General features: G+C 41.7%; 1 protein-coding gene across 1 annotated transcript; it reads left to right on the plus strand.

Annotated features, from left to right (window-relative positions):
• Positions 1 to 304: 304 nt before the first annotated feature.
• On the plus strand, positions 305 to 14978 carry CMPK1 (cytidine/uridine monophosphate kinase 1). Its single transcript, XM_041483389.1, has 6 exons — positions 305 to 580; positions 9319 to 9465; positions 10338 to 10490; positions 11981 to 12057; positions 12142 to 12238; positions 12711 to 14978. Exons 1-6 carry the CDS (start codon positions 506 to 508, stop codon positions 12750 to 12752), a joined length of 591 nt encoding a protein of 196 aa, XP_041339323.1. The 5' UTR covers positions 305 to 505; the 3' UTR covers positions 12753 to 14978.
• The last annotated feature ends 4352 nt before the right edge of the window (positions 14979 to 19330 follow it).

The following is a 19330-nucleotide window of genomic DNA, read 5'->3' on the forward strand; positions in this document are numbered from 1 at the left end:
GCTGGCTCGACCAATCAGAGCGCGCCCCGGGGAAACCAACCGCCAGAGCGCGCGCAGGGTGTTTAAAAATGCCAAGGGGCGGGGAGTGCGCAGGCGCAGTGCGTCGATGCGGCGGCGTTGCCATGGCAGCGGGGGCGCCGTCGGTGCCGCTGGGCCGGGCCGGGCCGGAAAGGGCTGTGGCGGGGCGAACAGTGAACGGACACCTCCGGTCCCGCTGGAGCGCCGCGCCGGCCTCGGCCTTCCCCAGCCGGGGCCTGGGACTGTGAGTCCCCACAGAGCCGCCGCCGCCGCCAGCCCCGCGCCCACGTGCCCGCCCCGCCCCTCCCGGGACCCGGAAGCACTTTCCCTCCTCGGGGACAGCGCGGCGGCAGCGGTGCCACAGTCACAGCCCCGGTCACAGTCCCGGCCTCGGCCCCGCCGCTCCCCGCCCGCCCTTCGGCCGCCCCACGGCCGCCGCCCCGCCGCCGCTGTCCTGCTGCTGCAACGCCGCCGCCTCCTTCTCCTCATGAAGCCCGTCGTTGTCTTCGTCCTCGGCGGGCCCGGGGCGGGCAAGGGGACGCAGTGCGCTCGTATCGTGGAGGTGAGGTGGAGGGGCTGCGGGACTGCGCGGCCTGGCGACCCTCGGCGCCCCGGCCGCGGGGGGGCCTGGGAGTTGTAGGATCCCCGAGTGGGGTCCGGGTCGCCTGGGGGTCGTGTCCCGCTCTGCTCGGTGGCAGGACCCCCATCTGCCTTTCGGTCTAGTCTCTTGTCGAGTCTCCATCTATTCCTCGCTCCTTCGAGGCGATACATAAAAATAACTGACCCACATCTCCCCTGTAGTGGGTGAAGTGGTGGGGCAGCCCTCACTCCAGCCCCTCCGTTCCCCTTCCACCGCTGTCAGGCCGCCCAGCCTTTTCCCTTCTCCCTCAGCCCCGCGGGATCACACTCTGCTGGTGGGTCCGGCTGCTCCGGTGCCCACCCTGGGGTTTTTGCATCCACTCTGGGGACACCCGCTGGCGTTCTGGAGGCTCTCCGGTTCGGCCGGGAGCAGGGATCGCGGGCCGTGCCCGGGCGGAGCAGGCGTTCCGGGCGGTGCTGCCCTGTCAGGCCGGTCCCGCGGCCCATCCGGGCGGGTGGCTCCCTACACGTCTGCACGGCCACGTCGGTGGCTGCGGGGCTGCCACCCGGATGCTCAGGCCCGGGAGAGGAGGTGAGGTGTCTGATAGCCATCGGCAATACGTGCACTTCGAATGGATCAAGGTCCGTGTCTCCTGAGGCCTGTCCCATAAATGTTACAGCTGGCAGGGCCGATATTGCAGGGTGTTGGCTTTTTTACCCGGTGCCAGTAAGTTGTGGAAGTAATATGTTAAAAATAGAGTGATTTTTTTTTTTTTCTGTGACACAATAGAAGTTAAAGGATATCCTGATCCCATAGATTGCTCATCTTGTTCCTTCTTTTTAAAGAGCCTAAGACTGACAGTATAATTTGACTAAACTTTCAGTTATATTATCAAATTTTCAGTTTTCCAAATACATTTTTTCCAGCCTTTTGGGACAACATATATCTAAGAAAGAATGGTGGATGATACATGGTGTAGTTCTGTCCTTTTAAACACCAAAAACCGCAGGGATAATTACAGTGTATCCAGGTGGATAATTATGGAAGTACTTAAGGATGAACGCTTCCAAACATATGTGTATGTTGGATTTGAAACAGCACTTTTATCTTTTTTTCCCCTTTTTTTTTAATGAGCAGTTATATATACTTTTCTTATTAAAAGCCATATGGGATCAAAGCTTATGCATGCCCTCACTGAAAGATATGGCTAAGAACTGTGGTGATGCCCATGTTCCTGAATCTGTTGGTGGAAAAGAACCCTAAAACTCCTGGAACAGCCACGTTTTGTGTGTCCTGTTCTGCTGGTGCCCTGGGAGTGCTGTTACAGTTTATGCACACTGCTGCTACATCCCAGACCTCGGTGTTGTATAACTAAGTTAAGTGAACTTGGTCCAGACTAAAAAATGCCGTTATGACTTTAGTTCTGAAGGATTTAAACCTCAAATTACAGACTCGCATTCAAACCAGCATATTCATTAAATTAAATTGTGGCATGGAAGGTTCACAGTGCTCATAAAGCTTTTTTGGTAAGGTCAAATTGAGCCCCTGGCACGTAGCAAACAAATGAGCTTAAACTATAGGGGAACCTTGTAGGCTGTCATTAATGGCTTTCAGCAAACCATTAGTGTAGCCTCAGGGCTGGAGTACCTTGTGTGGCTGCTGGCCTGTGTTTTTGGAGGATAAATGCCTATAGCTGGATAGGCTGATATAATTGGATAAAGACCACTTTATTAGGAGGAGTTCAAATGAGCCATTGCTACTCAAATAGTATTTCCAGCTAGAAAGGAAAAAAAGAAAAACCTTGCTATGCAGTATTTATTTTCTTCTCTAAGCCTGAAAAGGGAAATCCAAATTCGAATAAATGCAAATTTGCTTTAATTCTGCTAATCCTGTTCACTACATGGAAAGAAGTTTATTGAAGTCAGTGAGCTGACAGTAGAAAGCACTCAGAACTGTTGAATGCAAAGGACAGCCTTCCTGCTGGCTCAGACACCTCCAGGAGAGTCACTGGCTGAACTGGGAGGCAGGAGGGTCTGAGGTAGTTTAAAGAACAGTTGGACTAATGCAAGTGGGCTGGAGAAAAAGGGCACATGAGCAGGGAAGTGTGGGTGAAACACAGCAGAGGTACTGGAGAGCAGCAGCTTTTCTAAGCACAAATCCTCACCGTGGCCCCTGGCAGCCCCCAGAGAGCCCTGCTGCAGGCGAGTGTGCAGTCAATGCTGCCTTTGGGTTGAAAGTGTATTTTTATTTGTGTTTTAAACCCTGTTGGCAGTTTGCCACAGAGAGAAGGGAGCTGTAGCTGAGTAATAATAAACCTCATTCATCCTTGTTGTAAATGGATGGAATAATATTAGTTTACATTTGGAATGAGTCTGACCCAGTATCTTACTGTAGAGCTGAAGGTTGTGCTGAACAAAAAGTCAGTATGAGCTATAAATATGTCTTGGTTGCTATTCATACTGGAGATTTGGGACAGAGCACATCACATGTGGAAGAAGTCTCATTTGGCTGAGGTGAGCTCTTCTATGAATTTAGCATCAAACTACTTTTATTCAAAACCAAGGGTGTCTATGTTTTGTAGAGTAAAGGGGATATTATATACTTAGTACCTGGGAACAATTTCTCAAAGAAGTTTTGTAATTTTTTTGCAGACTGTGCTTTACATTCCCAAAAAAGGGAGATGGGCATCCCATGTTGTAGCTGAAATATGTATTTGTTAAATACTAGTGTAAATCATAACTGCTCAATATGTGTGTGCTGGAATCCCTGAATGTGGAGAAAGCATATATTCATGCCAAATTTGGACACAAAATGAGAAATTATTTGAGGGAAGAAGACCTAATAACAAGTGGAAATGGGTATTGACACAATGTAAGAAAGGGAACAGTGGGTAAGTGATTAGGATTCTTTATCTCCACAGATAAGGTTGGATGAGACAGCTGAACCAGACTGGTTTTCTCCGATACGGAGGGAAGACTCGACTCCTGTGTGTTCCACAGACACAGAATTGTCAGGGAAATGCAAATGCAGCAGAACTGCTGCTGTTCTGGAGCAGTTCCTCCTATTTAGAGAGGGATGAAGCAGAATTCCCTCTTAAGTTCTTATCCTCTCCCTTCCAGCTCTGCAGATTAACTCCTGAAACCTTCCACAGCTTTGTTAGGTGGAGCTTGCCATCATCTGGGACTGTTGCGTAGCTGTCGTGTGAGGCAGAGTATTTGAGCTATAGTTGAATGATGTCATTTGAATGCAGGTGTTTGCAATAACCTTCATGCTTTCCACAGTGTATCTTCTGTGACTGTGAGATAATGAAATGTGCTTTATTGCTGACTTCTGAACTTTGCGTATAAAATCATTATGGTAAAGTCAAGGAAAAAAATGCATTCAGCAAATCTGCACAAAATATGCTTTCTTGTGCTTAAGTTTTAAATCCTTATAACCTCTGCCTGAGATGTAAAGCTCTTTAGTTGGTGGGAAGAATAACAACCAAATCATTTGTCTTTATTCCAAGCAAGATTTGAGTTGTACTTTTTTGTCTGTTTGTTTTGGCAAGGTGATCTGTAGAGATTTGGGCTATGCAAGGCATTGCTCTCTGTGTACCTAAAATATAATTCACCTCCACCACAGCCCTATCCTGTATGTTTGTGGTTAAATCTAAAATTAATTCCACAAAGTGGGATGCTGAGCCTTCTCTTTTTTTAAGAGCATAAGTTGATATCCAAATGGAAGAAGCTGTTAAGATGCTTTGGGATATATGATAAGGAGATTTCCTAGGGTGAAGGAAACAATGCAAAGAAGTATTCATTGTATCAGAAATGCTCCTCTGAAAGTAGCAGAGGATTTAGGTTTTGCTGTCATGTGTTAATTGTCTTCTAGAAGTCTGCTGAGATACAGCGTTAACTTCCTTGAAATAAAAACAGGGTTTAAATTGTTTGCTTTAAACTCAGCTTCTGAAATCTCTTTAATGAATATCATGTATTAGTATTCTACTTAGCCTTAAGTTCTCATAGTTGATTTTTAGAACAGAAATTTGTATTTCCGAACTTTGGATTTTTTTTTTTAAAACATGGTCAGTGTTTAAATCTACCCCCTGAAGATTTATCCCTGAACATTTCCATTTTGAAGAACACTTAGCATTAAATTTTGGACTTTCCTGAACATACTGGGTGCTTTGTATTGAGTCAGTGCTCCTGAAGAGCCTGGGTGCTCTGTTTTCCCCCCTCTCCCTTGGAGGCACTGTCAGTGGGATCTTCATTGTGTGTTTTGGTTTGTTAATGTGGGATAGTGTTTGTTTTTGTTTCCCAGAGACAAGAACATGTTTCAAATGAAGAAAATTTCTTCAATTTTTAAAATTGGAATAAGCAGACAGAAGGTCTGTTATACAAGGTCTGTAGTCTGTACCCCAAAGATTTAATTTCATGTGCTTGTAGGACAGAAAAGCTTTCTAGTTTAAAAAAACCCCGAAGGCAGCATAAGAACTGCTTTGCACAGTTTTGTTTTTATTTTAACTAGTTCTTGAATGGTTTATGTAGCAAATTTTAGTTGTTTATTAAGGTTGCCCAAGATATGACAGGTCAGAACTAGGGCAATAAAAGTTTGTATTTTATTTGTTTAAATCTTAAGCCCTGTGGCTTTCATTTTCAAACTAACAATGATAAGCCAAGATAGGAGTCAAGGTCAAAGCAGTAATTTGTGTTTCTCTTGCTTCTTGGCTTCTGCTGTCTTAAGGAAGTCTCAAGCTGTGTGTTTAGTGGGGAGATTTGTTGCAGGACCACCAGGGCTGAATCAGAAATAAACTCCGTGCCCCTCGGAAGGGGCTGTGGAAGGATTCCCAGCGTCAGCTGCTGCACACCCCCGATCCTTCCTGACACCTCCGATCCTTCCTGACACCTCCGATCCTTCCTGACTGCCCGAGATTGCTGGGCAGGCTCCGCCTGCTTCCAGCCTGATGTGACTCCTGGATTTCCATTTCTATGCATCTGTTTGTTGTATTTACTGAAAACAAAGAGTGTTCTGTCTGCAGAGTGAAAGTTGCAAATCCCGGCTGACAGAAGGAAGCTGGAAGGGCTGGAGAACAGGGGAGGGAAGGGCATCCCAGGGAGGCTGCAGTGCTGGGTTGGAGTTTGGGAATGTGGAGCTCACAGCTTGTGTGTCCCAGTTTGTCCTGCTGTGACTGACCAGGCAGAGGCAAACAGCAAGTGCTGTTCTGATCTGCTCTATCCACTGCTGCAGTGATGGCATTGATGGAAACTTGAGCTCGCCTTTCCATTTCACTGGGATATTTTTAAATTATTTTTATGCTTGTGTTTTTGGTTTTTTTTTAAGCAAAAGAGGAGAATGTCTTGAGTGGTGTTGAAGGCAGCACTTTTTCATTCACAGTTGATTTTTTAAGTTATATTTGGAGACCCAGACTTCAAAAAAAAGGTTTTAAAAATAGTGGGAAGTTGTGTAATAAATAGATGTGGTGCTCACACTACTCTTGCCAATTTTAGTCAAGGTGTTTGGGGCACAAAATATTGTTTTGTTTTAGGTGAGAGAAACCCTCACCAAGTGTCCTGAATTGGAGCAAATCATCACAGCATCAAGGGCTTGCACTACTTGTGTAGTAATGAGAACTTGTGTAATAGTAACTTACCAATTTAATCTTTTTTTCTGCCTCTAGATTACACCAGTCTGAAAGCATAGCAGAAACCATTATCTCTTAAATACATTTTAGAATAGTTAATTATATATTTTCTTTTTTCTTCTCTGTCATACCAACATCTCTCCAGATTTTAAGTGCTTGGCATCCAAGAATTTGGAAATTTTTTTTGACCTAATTTTTTTTTTCAAGTCATCCTTTCAGTCTGACATTACGTGCCTAGTAAGAGCTGGGGAAACTGCTTTTTTTTTTTTTTTTTTTTTTTGGGCAACCACTGTCCTGCTCCCTTTTTGATTGCAGAGGAGAACACAGGAGTGGCAGTGAATCACATTCTGGGGATTGCATCAAGATGTGCTTGGCACTGCTGGGAAGTGCTGCTGCCACAAGGCAGACCTTGTCCAGACCTGAGAGTGTTTGACCCATGTTTTGTGCTGTCACATCACAGTTTCTTCTGCGAGCCCTTGGTGCTGCAATGATTTGCTGCAGTTCAGACTCTTGCTGAGGTTCCTATGACCTAAAATGAAAGAAAACTTTGTGCCCTGAATGTCTTGATTAAAACTGGCAAGGGTAGCACGAGCTCCACATCTCTGAAGCCTTCTGTGTGTGGAGCAGCAGTCAAGTCATTCTCCCCCCTTGTTTGCATTGTTTAAACCCACGTGTTTTCTTTGGCTCTTGGCTCAGTACAGTTCACAAATAGATGTTTTGCCCCTGAAGGAGAGGTTTGTTTTTCTTATTGCCTGGTTAAGCCATTCTGAGGGTTAGTCTTGAATATAATTTATTATTATCTCAAACAAGTCTATTTGTACAAAAGCACTTTAAACACTTCTGGTTTTTGCTCTCCAGTTCAGCTGTTAAAAACTACTTTAGTTTGCTCTTGCAAAAGACAGAGAATTCCAAAAATTTTCTGACTCAATTTCGTTTTCACGCATGAAAAGGGAAATGCCAAGGAAAATTAAATGGTTTGGTAATCCTCTAAAACCTAAGGGATTATATTTTCCTCCTGTTTTCTTCTTTGTAGAAACCTGATGTTAAAAAAATCATCATTCTATAACTTTAGCAAGAAGAACTACATGTTAATTTAGTGTTCAGCAGAGTAATGTTTCTTGCTTATAAGGAACAATTTATTTTGGTTTATGGCTTCTGTAGGTTATAAATATTTAGATTTGCAATTAGTTAGGCATATCCAAATGCAATGTACATTAAAGCAAGAGTACAGTGAGCTTAGAGGATGTCTGTGAAGCTTTTCCTTCACACTTACTTACAGCAAAATCTTGCTTCTGTTTTTTGCCAACTGTGTACAATTTTGGAGATTTAAGTAATTATATTCCTTCTTAAATTATGACTATGGCAGAACTAACTTTCCATGCTTTTGTGGGTGAAATTGGAAAGCAACTGAAATGTTTTAAAGTCACTTAGTGGGTTGTGTAATATTTCTGTTGTACTTAGTTCAGTAGCCAAGTTTTTAAATCCAAGTTCACAGCCTCACCAAGTGTGTAGTCACATTATTATGCCTCTCAGACACCTTATTTGAAATTTGCTTTGGATGTTGCTGCAGCCAAACTGATAACCCTGAAGTTTTTTGCTGCTGCTTTTGTTTTGTATAAAAACTTTCAGATGAGAATGTATGTGTGTGCTGTTTTGGATATATACCTAGCTTAGGTAATCACCAAGGAGGTGTCTTTATTGCCTGTTTTGATAGACTTATATTTGGTCGAGGAGTACAGTGCACTTTGTTAGTTTTCTTGCAGTGTTAAATGAGCTGAGAAAATGATTATTTGTAACCATGCATTTCTCTTTGGTAGGAATCTATTTGTGTGCTTGCACTAGGTGTCTATTAACAATGATAAATGCCTGAGAAACTCATGTCTAATAGATACTTCCATCAGTATTTTTCATAAGTGACTATTTTAGCTGCAGTTTGAGGTGAAGAGCAGTGGTGTGTGCTGTTTTCCTGCACACTGCTATCACATTGATGGATCTGAATCTGATCTCTCTGCTCTCTCTGTTTACTCTGTGTGGTGTGACAGAGGGTGGAACCAGTGTAGCTATTGACCTTCATCTACCACGTCATCCTTAGGAGAAGTCACTGCTGTTCCCCAGGGGCTGCTCTGCGTGGTCATCCCAGGGAAGGAGTTAGCAGGGGCAGGAGGACTGTCTGTGCAGCTGCTGTGTTATAGGTGATTTCACCAAGGTAGGGGAGGAAGCTGGTGCCAGAACCACAATATCAACATAGGGATTTCTGTGCTTGGGACATTCCTCCAGCTCCAAAGGACCTGCAATCAGCATATGTGTTTTCTTTAAGTAGGTAAACAAAATTCTTGTCTTGTTTCCATAACATAACAAAATTGCTTTTGAAAATGGTACAGAAATACCTGACAAAAGCCCTGTTGAGCATTTTACCCAAGGATGTCCAGTTCTGGGCCCCTCACCTCAAAAAGACATTGAGGTGCTGGAGTGTGTCCAGAGAAGGGTGATGGAGCTGGTGAAGGGTTGGAGAGTGAGTCCTGTGAGCAGCAGCTGAGGGAGCTGGGGGGTTTTAACCTGAAGGAAAGGAGGCTCAGGGGAAACCTTGTCATTCACAACGCCCTGAAAGGCGTTTGTACTAACGTAAGAGTCAGCCAGCAACAGGGCAAGAGGAAATGTCCTCAAGGTGCAGCAGGGGAGGTTCAGGTTGGACATCTGGAAGAATTCTCTCACTGACATGGTTGTCAGACACTGGAGCAAGCTGCACAGGGAGGTGGTGGAGTCACCATTCATAGAAGCATTCAAGAAACGACTGCATGTGGAACATAAAGCTTTGGTTTAGTTGTCACTATGGTGTTTGGTCAGGGGCTGGACTTGATGATTTTGGAGGTCTTTTCCATCCTTAATGACTGATTTTTACTGTGTGTGTTGTGTGCAGAGTGTGCTGTACTGTCGGATTACACACTGAAGATGGAGCAGATCCATTGCTAGCAAGATGCTGTTCCCTGGGTTTTCCTGTTGCAATGCAAGGATAAATAGGGCTGGCACTGCTGACTGATGTTGGGTTTGCACAAGTGCTCTGACTGAAGGGAGCCTGTGTTTGCTTTGCCTGTTGCAGAAATACGGCTACACTCACCTTTCTGCCGGTGACCTTCTCCGGGACGAGCGGAAACGGCCGGGCTCCCAGTATGGAGAACTCATTGAGAACTACATTAAGGAGGGGGAGATCGTGCCAGTTGAAATAACAATCAGCTTGCTGAAGAGGGTAAGGAAAAGGTTATTTCCTTGCAGGGTCACTCCTGCAGAGTAAGCAACAAAGCAGTGGCTGTGTTCTGCAGAGCTGCTTTTCCTCCAGTGTGAGCGGTATGAATGGGCAGACACGGAGCTGCTTCTCTCAGCAATCACTTGTGTTTCTTTCTGACTGCTGGAGAGCTGATGGCCTCTCATACCTGGGGATCTATGAAAATGGGTTATTTTTATTTTCCTTTACTTTTTAGTAGCTCTAGGAAAAGCAGTGAAACTGTATTTCTTATTTCCCTGCACTAGTTTTTGGGACCTCTTGGTCCATTAATTCATATCTGATTGGAGGTCAGAGGCCTTAAAGGCACTAAGATTTGTAAGTTTTGTCAAAATAGATAGTCAGGTGAAGGAGAAGAGCACCTACTGTTGTTCTTGTAAAAGGAAAAGCTTCAGCCTCTATTGGATGTCCATGAAAACATGGGGAGTATCTATTTTAAGTTAAAAAAAGGCTGCTGTTCATGGCACTAAATTTATCTGGAGCTTTTCCCTTCAAATTAACTTTAGATCAGGGATGTTCTGATGTCTTATTGTGTAAAGACACTTCCCAGTATCTTGTAGAAAATAAGCTTTAAAGTTGGGATTTATTACGAGATTTGTTTGTTATGAGTTTTTTAAGCTTTGTGAAATAATTAATTCAATTTGAACAATAGTTGTGTTGGTGCATCAGTGAATTAACCAGCACAGATTGAAAGTGAAGCAAAAGCACATTTTGTAAATCTGCAATAATCCTAAAATAAATGCTTCTCAACTTACCATGTCAACATCTTGGGGGTAAATTAATAAGTAGCTAAATCAGCATATGTGCAGAAGATTGTGAATTGAATTCTCTTTTATCAGGCTATGGATCAAACAATGGCTGCCAATTCCCAGAAGAACAAGTTTTTGATTGATGGATTTCCCAGGAATGAAGATAATCTTCAAGGCTGGACTAAGACTATGGATGGAAAAGCGGATGTTTCCTTTGTTCTCTTTTTTGATTGTGACAATGAGGTAATGAAGTGTGTAATTCTGCAACTTCCTTTCTTGCAATATTGTGGGAATCATTCAAGAAGAACAATTAAACTCTGACAGGGAGAATGGACTAATGTAAGGGTAGAAGGAAAATTTGGCCTGGGTGTTTGAAGGATTTTTTGGCAACTTGTTTTAGTAGATGAAAAGTTGCCTGTTTATTGAAATAGACAGCTAATGACAATTGGTATAATCATATGTGAATAAATTATATTGAGGAAGTACTCCAGGCAATTGCATTCTTAAAGAAAATTTATCAAAACTTTAAATAAATTTTACAAAATCATTTGGTTACTTTTCAGAAAATATTACTCTGTTTACTCTTAGTAAATTGTTGTTTAGTCCAAAATTAACTTGGTGCAATGTTTGCTTTAATTCTGAAGTGCAGTAGCAATCTTTATTTTCATAGTTATGAGCTGTGCTGTAGGATAGTCAGTTACCAACATTTTATTCAGCAAGTCATTAAATTACAAGGGCATTTTGACAGTGATGCATTATATTCATTTAACAAGTGCCGTGATGTGCTGTCTTTTTAATTTGTCAGTGCCCTTGAACATAAAAACTGTTATGAGTATCCCATCACCTTAAGCTGACTTATTTCCTGTTACCCCCTTTCCCCAACTTCCTGAGATTTTGGTCTTTGTTTTTTTTTTTAACTTATTTGCAATCATTTTGTAACCTTAAAGAGCATGTGAGGGATTATTATTTTTCTGTTAAAACCTTAAATAAGACTAAATTAATTTTTTCACTTGGTGGGGCTTTAATTTTGTGATTCTGATTTTTTTACTAGATCTAAAAATACACAGTGCTTAAATGATCTATACTGTGATTGTACTGTGTAGGAAAAATAATTTTTAACCCTTTTCCTCTTGCATGAGTAGGATAAAAGTATTCATGGAGTGTACATGTGTCAGCTTTGCTTATTTAACTAAAGGTTTAAAAAACTTAGTTCTTTGGGACACTCCTAGCTATGGTTAGTTCTTAATTTTTTACTTAGATTTTGAAGTCTTCATTATAGCAATGTCAAGTAAGAAGAACATTTTAATTGACAGTAGTATTGCCAGTTTGCCTTACAAAATTCTTGAGAGAACATACAGTGACTTTCCTTTAGTGCAGACATATATTAATAGTCCCATTTGACATGCTGCTTTTCAGAAAGCCTGAACACATCCTTGAAAATCAGGTAATTTTCTTTTTTTATGTCTGAGGTTGGGGATTCAGTCAAATCACAGAGCTTAATGCTGCTTTTACTTCCTCTGACCTCAATCCCATTTTCATAAACGGGATTGTAAACCATCATCCTTCTCTAGAAGACACTAACTTCCCATGTGATTTCTGACTACATCCACCAGATCTGGGCTGTATTTTGTGTGCCAGGCGAATTTAGATTTCCAGGATTTTTGTTAGTTCCTGCTCTCAGGGTGGCAGCTAGTGTTCCTGGCTGCAGTCATCCTTCTGATGTTTTTTTGTAGATATGTATCGGCCGCTGTCTCGAAAGAGGCAAGAGCAGTGGTAGGAGCGATGACAACCGGGAGAGCCTGGAGAAGAGGTACTGTCTTCAGAACTTTTCTGTTCCCGTCTCTTTATGTTTTTCTATGTAATGTGTTTTTTTCCTTCTTGTGCTTTCTCTTAGAATTCATACATATCTGCAGTCTACTAAGCCTATCATAGATTTGTATGAGAGAATGGGAAAAGTCAGAAAAGTGGATGCCTCTAAATCTGTTGATGAAGTAAGTATATATGCCAAAATATGGGGATGACAGGGTGGCAGGGTGCATATTTCTGGCATTCTTCTGAGATGTGTGTGTGTGTGATTAGCCTGCTAATTAAGCACTGATGTTATTACTCAGGGATGTTGTGGACCTCTTGATTTGACTCTTGAAGGACCGAGTAAGATGAGAATAACTTGAGGAAATTGATCTGTTCTGCTTGAGTGTGAGCTGGACTAAACACATTTCCAGTGTTTTTGTGTTTAACAGGTCTTGCCTTTTACATTTTCATGAGCTTTTGCTCTTCTCAAGTAGTGTTGCTCTTCTGTCTGCTTCCCAAAATTGATGCCAGTTTGAATGTTAAAGAATAACTGTGAATGTTCTAAAAAAAACCTATATATTTTTGAAAGTACTGTCAAATACTGTTTAAGTTGGTTTAACTTGGAGTAACTGTTTGATGAATACTTCATAAAATTCTTCTTTATCTTTTTAGGTTTTTGAAAAAGTTGTACAAATTTTCGACAAAGAAGGCTAATTCCCAGCTTGAAACTCCATTTAAACTTGTGCTTGAATCTTGCTTGAATAGCTGCTACTGCAGTCCACTCTTTGTAATTATTTTAAAAGATTTTTTATTTTTTTTCACATATCTAATGATGATTGGTAAAACAGTTGATTAGAAATGGATCTGTTTTTTAAATAGGAAATCATTTCTTGTGGCGATAGTATACAAGTTTCAGGGTTCTCCATTAGTGCAAGTTCAGTTACTCACATGGCAGAATCACAGTTAATACATCTTTCTGAAGAAACTGTTTATTCTGTCACAGTTCTGTGCCTGTCATAGGCAGTCCTTCTTCCTTATTGCTGTGCACCTACTTTCTTTTTAAAGATCAACTGAACAGCATTAATCAATGAAGGGCCCATATACCTTGGGTATTTTTGGATGCTTGGACCAAATTCAGCAGGTTTTTTCTTTTTTTTTTTATTACTTTTTATTCTAAGTATAAGTTTGCCCAAAATTCCCTTATATCCCCAGACCTGAATTCTCTAAGTCAAGCTACAGTTAGTGTGAGAATCTGTTTTAGCAGTTGTCAAGAAACTATTAAATATGCTTTTCAGGAGCAGACATACAAAGTACTTTATGGAAAGTGGTGCTTCCTTATGACTCTGGATGTAAACTGTCTTGCAAGTTCTTGGTTGACATGGCCCTGGATTTTTCCTTGTTTTCATTTGCAAAAGATTGAGTCAGTTTAGTATTTCAATACTCATCTTAAATTATAGTTATGTTCTTAACTACAGCATAGTCTTCACAAGATGGCAAAGTTCTTAAAAAGTGTACAATAAGCAAAATATTCTGACAGTTCTGTGTTTTGTAACAAGTGGAAAGGTTTTGCTTTATTATTATTGAAATACTGTGTTACCAAATGCTTTAAAGTTTGTTACCTGGGGAAATATTTTTATGGTTAAACTAGTGAATATGTTTCCCTAAAAATGTGTAATTTTAATAGCTGTTTGTTTGAGAAGTTTGTAAGTTTTTGCACTTTCGTTACAATGTGATCAGCTGTGGGGAAGATAATTGCAGAAAAAAGTTTAATTCCCTGAAACAGAGTCCTGCTTCCCCATGTTCTCTTGAATAAGCCAAGTGCAGTCAGCAGGAGGAGCTGGGGTGAGCAGGGAACTGGCTGAAACAACCTGGTTGAAATGTTTGCACAGATGTGGTGCAATTTTGTCTTTTGTTTAAGCTTTTCTGTCCCCTATATAGTATGCATAGGTCTGGGGGGGGCCCAACCATGCATTCCTTTCGTGCCCTAAGCTTCCACTGATGGCATGAAGATGAGAGTGTTAACTGATTTTAGTGCTGGAGTGGTTTTTCCTACATTAACTGATGCTCTAATTGGTTTGTGACATGCTAATTACACAGAATTGCAATTTGGAAATCTTGACGCTCAGCTTTTCTTTAGTCATGACTTTCTCTGTTTAGGAGAAGGTTTAAATTAAGCTTAGTTTTTAATTAGAATCAGATGTGTTGGTCCTCATCTTGCAGTCAGATTTGTATTTTCAGGAATTCTCATCTTGCTGAGGTTGTTGAGGCTCCTGGAAGGGGAAGAGATGGATGGAGAACTGCAGTAGCTTTTCCAGTCTGGTAGGAGCTCAGGCAGTGGACTGGCCACAAATAGCTGTTTACTACTGCAGGATATATGGACCATGACTACTTTTGTGAGTGTGAGAGGCCAATGCTCTCACTTTATGAATTTCTCATTAAAAAAAAGAAAACCTGGAATTTAACTCTTCCTGTATAAGTATGCTGACATGGATAGGATCCAGCAAAACTGCGTGTTAGAATCAAGGTTTCTCAAAAAAATACTTCAGACTGGGTTCTTTAATCCAATTAGAGGGATTTCATTAACTTACTTCTAGGTTAGTGGTTTTTACCAGTAACCAAGTTCTCTTCAGAATTTTCTCTCATCATATACTTTTCTGTGTATTTAAGTGCTGAAACAAAAAAGCAACCTCTGAAGCAAATTTTAGAAAAACACCCAACAATGTTTTGGCAGTATTGAATTGGGAGTGGATTGTAATGTGTCTGTGTAAGGACTAGATTTTATTTATTGAAGATGCCATTAAATGTGTTATCACTTCTTTCAAGATGGACTTATGACTGAAATAAAAATTAAAGGCAATGTGCGAATGTGGTGTGTCCATTTAGCAGCAAAACTGTATAAAGAATTTGAAGAGATCAAATAAACTTTGTTCTGTGGCTTAATGAGTGCTTGCCTTACAGTTATCTGTCACAAGGAATATTTTCCATATATATCCATCTGTATAAAGTAAGTATTTATTAGAGTTAAATTCTTCATGTGTCTGCATTCACAGGTATGTGTATAAAAGTTCGGTTTTCTCCATCAAAACTGAAGTCCTAACAGTCCTTTTAAGCACAGGAGAAGATCAAAGCCTGTGGCATTGATACCTTTCCTTGATTATACAGTTTATCAAATGACTGTATTCATATAGTTGTGCAGTGATAATTCATTTGGCACATGTGTGAAAGAAAAACTACTTGGAGTGGTGTAGGAAACACAAACCTATTGTGCACCTGCTGTTGGAGACATTTTTGGCCTGGATTTCTCATGATTCCTTGCTCAATCAGCAGCTGATCCCGACTGCCATTCTGCTGGCTCTGCAGCACATGTGTACGTGCCATACTCCAGGCTGTTCTGAAAGGAGATTTGCACAGCATAATATTCTCTAGAAATGAAACTGAGAGGCTGCCAGGCTCATTTTAAAATAACCCATTTTATGTAAAGGTCTGTTACAAAAGAGATTGTTTTGTCATGTGTAGCTTCCCATTAAACAACTTGTTGAACTTAAAATCATAGAATCATTTGGTTGGAAAAGCCCTCTAAGTTAGATCATCCCTTCCAACTTGAAACTTTACACTGGAAAGATTTGCAGAGCTGGTCTGAAAGGGGTGGGGAAAAGCAGGGGATTTTTCAGCAGTGCTAGATGCCTTTCTGCTGGTAAATCTGCAGAGACTAAACTTTTGCTGAAAACCTCACCCTGAAGCTGTAGCATCTCCTCAGGGATGGACTGAAAGGGTCAAAGCTGCCCATTGGATTTGCACCTTTCAGACAGAGATTTTAAGTTAAGTTTCCCACTTTGAGAGTAGGAACGACCAAAGACCATAAACATGCACTTGAGGATTGCCTCAGTGTAAGATATCCCCCACTAGGAACAATTTGTCCTTAAGAAAAAGAACTGGCTCATGAGGGAGTTCTTGAGGAAAATCCTGTGTCTTACAGCAGTGGGGACATGTGTGTGCTGCTGCCCTGGCTGAGCTGGGGAGAAGGGGAGAGTTAAATGGAAAAACCACTCTGTTCAGGCCGGAGCTGCCAGCTGTCGTTACCGGTTGGCAGTTTCTGGCTGCCAGCATTTAGGAAAGTTGCAGCTTAGGGGATTACTTTCCTCCTCTGGTGTGAGCTTCAGGAGCAGTTCAGTCCCTGTTGTGGCACAGATGTCTCTGAAGGCTACAACCTGTGACAGCTCTGCTGGCCTTCTGCTCTGGGGGACAACAGTTGGCTCCTTGGCACAAGGAGGTTATTTCTTCAAGCCGTGGTGCAGCAGGATTTGGAGACCCAGGGCTGTGCCCTTGCCACAGTCCAAACACAATTTAATGAAAACTGCAAGACATTGTGAAGAGGATTTGCCTGGTCAGGTAACAAAGGAGACAAAACATTAGATAATATAAAAATATTAATACGTGGTTTCATATAGCAGCAGCGTGCACACTCTTATGATCTGCAGACCTTTATAAGCCTTCCATTGGAGATAGAGGAGCATGGAAGAATTTAATCTTGCATCTCTCTGCTATTTTTCATGGATTGCTTAATTTAAGATGGTGGGTTTCAGCCTGTGTATTTGTAGAGTATTTCTGTTGGTTACAATAGGTGTCTTTATTGAGTCTTCTAATCTCCTCAGCTGAGGTATTCTCTGTCTTCTTTACTTTCTGCCTTTGAATGCCTTTTCCTTACCTTTCTGAATTGTAGATGCTCTTTGGGATAGGGAAGGGGGTACTTCTGCCAATCTCTATGTGCTTGCTAAATAAAGAAAACCTTTAAACCTTCCTCTGGAGCAATCTGAACCTGTTTCTGACACGAACTTGGTACATAAGCTGTTACAAAACCAACATAAAGCACATTAGTTTTTTTTGGGTTTTTTTTTCCCAGCTACAGGAAATCTCTGTGTAGTACCTCTGCTCTTTTTTCCTATGTGAGTCAGATCAGCTGCGTCTGCCTTGCTTCAGCACGGTTCTTAGCAGCAGCTGCATGAGCAAACCTCCTCAGTCACTAGATGTTAAACCAGCAGTGACGAGTTGTGCATCAATGGAGGCAAGTGAGATGGTTAAAGAGGGGAGAGAAGATGCTTAGAGAAGCTCAGTCAATTCTGCTTCACTTGTAATACTTCAGCTTTAGATAAATACCTGTTCTACAGGGCAGCAGTGCTTGTGGGGTCCTGCTATTTCATGATTGTGCTGTTTAGAAATTAATGCAAAAGCACTCCCTGCCTACAAGTTCCTCATCTCCTCTTGTTAAGTCTGCCACCTTTAATGCCAGGGGTTGTGGAGACAGGATTTTTTCTTCAGGATAACGCTGCAGAAACTAAACTAGGCAGCATGAAAGCAACATAAGCCTTGCATGTGAAGTGAGAGATGCACAGTGTATTTCACTGTGGGCAGCAGTGCCAGGCATTTTCATTATCCTGTCTTATAACTGTGTTCAGACAGCAAAGCAGAAATTTTCCCCCTCAAATGTTTGGCAGAAAGCTTGCTTTTGTCTAAAATGCTTCTTAAGCACTGTGTGAACCCTTCAGTCCTAAACCAAATTTTGAGTTGTGCTTTTTCTATCCAGTTTGAGTTGTGCTTTTTCTATCCAATTTACAAATAGGAGGGTTTGGTTTAGTTTCTTGTAATAACTGCTCCAGCGAGAAAACTCTTGGAAAATACAAGGCACCATCCCAAAAGATATTATCTGCTTTACTCTGGAGGGCTTTTTAGCACAATGCTGTTTCTGTGTGGTAAGAAATGGCACTGATTGCTGTGTGATGTCCAAAGTGTGATGGGCTGGGTATGGTATGTGAAAATGGTGTCTTGGACAACTTCTATTTAGTGCCAAGAGGTATAAAAAGAGATTTGGGGGATAGAATTAGATCAAGTTTTAGGATTAAAGCTTAATCTATGGTGGAGGTCTTCAGGACTACCAGGATCTATGAGGGTGTGTGGAGGATCTAAGATCTGGTGGTCCTCTCTCCTGACTGAGCAGAGGGCAGCTCTGTAGGTCTCTGTTCAGGGCATTACTACTGTTGTCTTCTTAAACCAGAACCAGCTATGGTCACCAAGTATGCTGAGGTTTGTAGTACATTTAACTCAAATACCTCTGTTCTGTATGAATACCCCCTCCAGCTTCATTTGGATGTGATGGAAATCATCAGGGAGAGGGAGGACTGGCACTGCTGCTCCACCTCATGTTCCACACACAATTTTTTATGAGAGAGAGATACTTTCTGGGAGCTGCAGTGGCTTTCTTACTTCTATTTTCCCTTCCAGACCATGCATGCTGGATGCACAGGAGTTCCCAAGGCATAGCAGTATCTCCATACCCCAAGAGGGGAGGTGGTAGCTGGGCAGTGGAAGAAGCCCTTTGGGCAGAGAAGACAACAACAGCATGAAACATCCTGGGTGCATTTTCCAAATCAAATCATACTCAGGAACCACTTTTTTTTTGCTGGGTAATCAAAATGTCTGTGGAAAAGAAACAGGGATGATTTCACCATGTTCTTTCTAATTTAAAATTTTCTGTGGAAAGAAAGTGCATTTGACCACTTCCTTGCAACAGCAAACACAGGGGTTTAAGTGCTGTTGCTGAAGCAAGCATTGCTTTTGGCTTACTATGTGTGACTCCTTGTGAAGCTTCCCTGGGCTCTTGGATCCTGCTCTTGCCAGCGAGAGCAGATTGCTTCCAGCAATAAACATCCCACAAAATTATGTATGTTCTTTAAGAAAAGTACCAAGATTTTCTGCTAATTGCAAAAATACATAATGGATGCTTTCAGCATCTGTTATTTATTCTCTAACCAGCTTTCATCCAAAAGTAACCTTTAAACAAACACTAAGTTTGAGAAGTGTAACTGTTTCAATGTGTCACACATTTCTACTCCCTCCAGTTTAATGATGTTTGAAACGTGTGCTTAGAGTTGACTTCTAGTAAGAGGCAGAAGTTGTTTATATCTCTAGCTCGGAGACGTCCACAACATGGAGAAGGTGGTGCTTGGTGCCAGAGATGATGGATGTCTCTGTGCTCTTTTTGCTCTTTTTTTGGAAGCCAAAGCCCAGCAGAGGATTTTGCTCACACGACAGTTGCTTCGATGCACCACAAGGAGGGGTGCAAGGCTCGCGGAGAGCAGGATGCAGCTTGGAAGTGCCGTTCATGGGATGCACGGTATATTCAAAGACCTGATTTTTAGTTTAAAAGCCTGACTATTTTTAACTGTGTAACTTTTTAAAAATCCTTATAAATAAATAGATTTTTTTATTAGATTTTTGTTGCACTGATATGGATATGC

The sequence above is a fragment of the Pyrgilauda ruficollis genome, unplaced genomic scaffold (assembly GCF_017590135.1).
Source record: "Pyrgilauda ruficollis isolate IOZ18807 unplaced genomic scaffold, ASM1759013v1 scaffold6, whole genome shotgun sequence".
Lineage (NCBI taxonomy): Eukaryota > Metazoa > Chordata > Aves > Passeriformes > Passeridae > Pyrgilauda > Pyrgilauda ruficollis.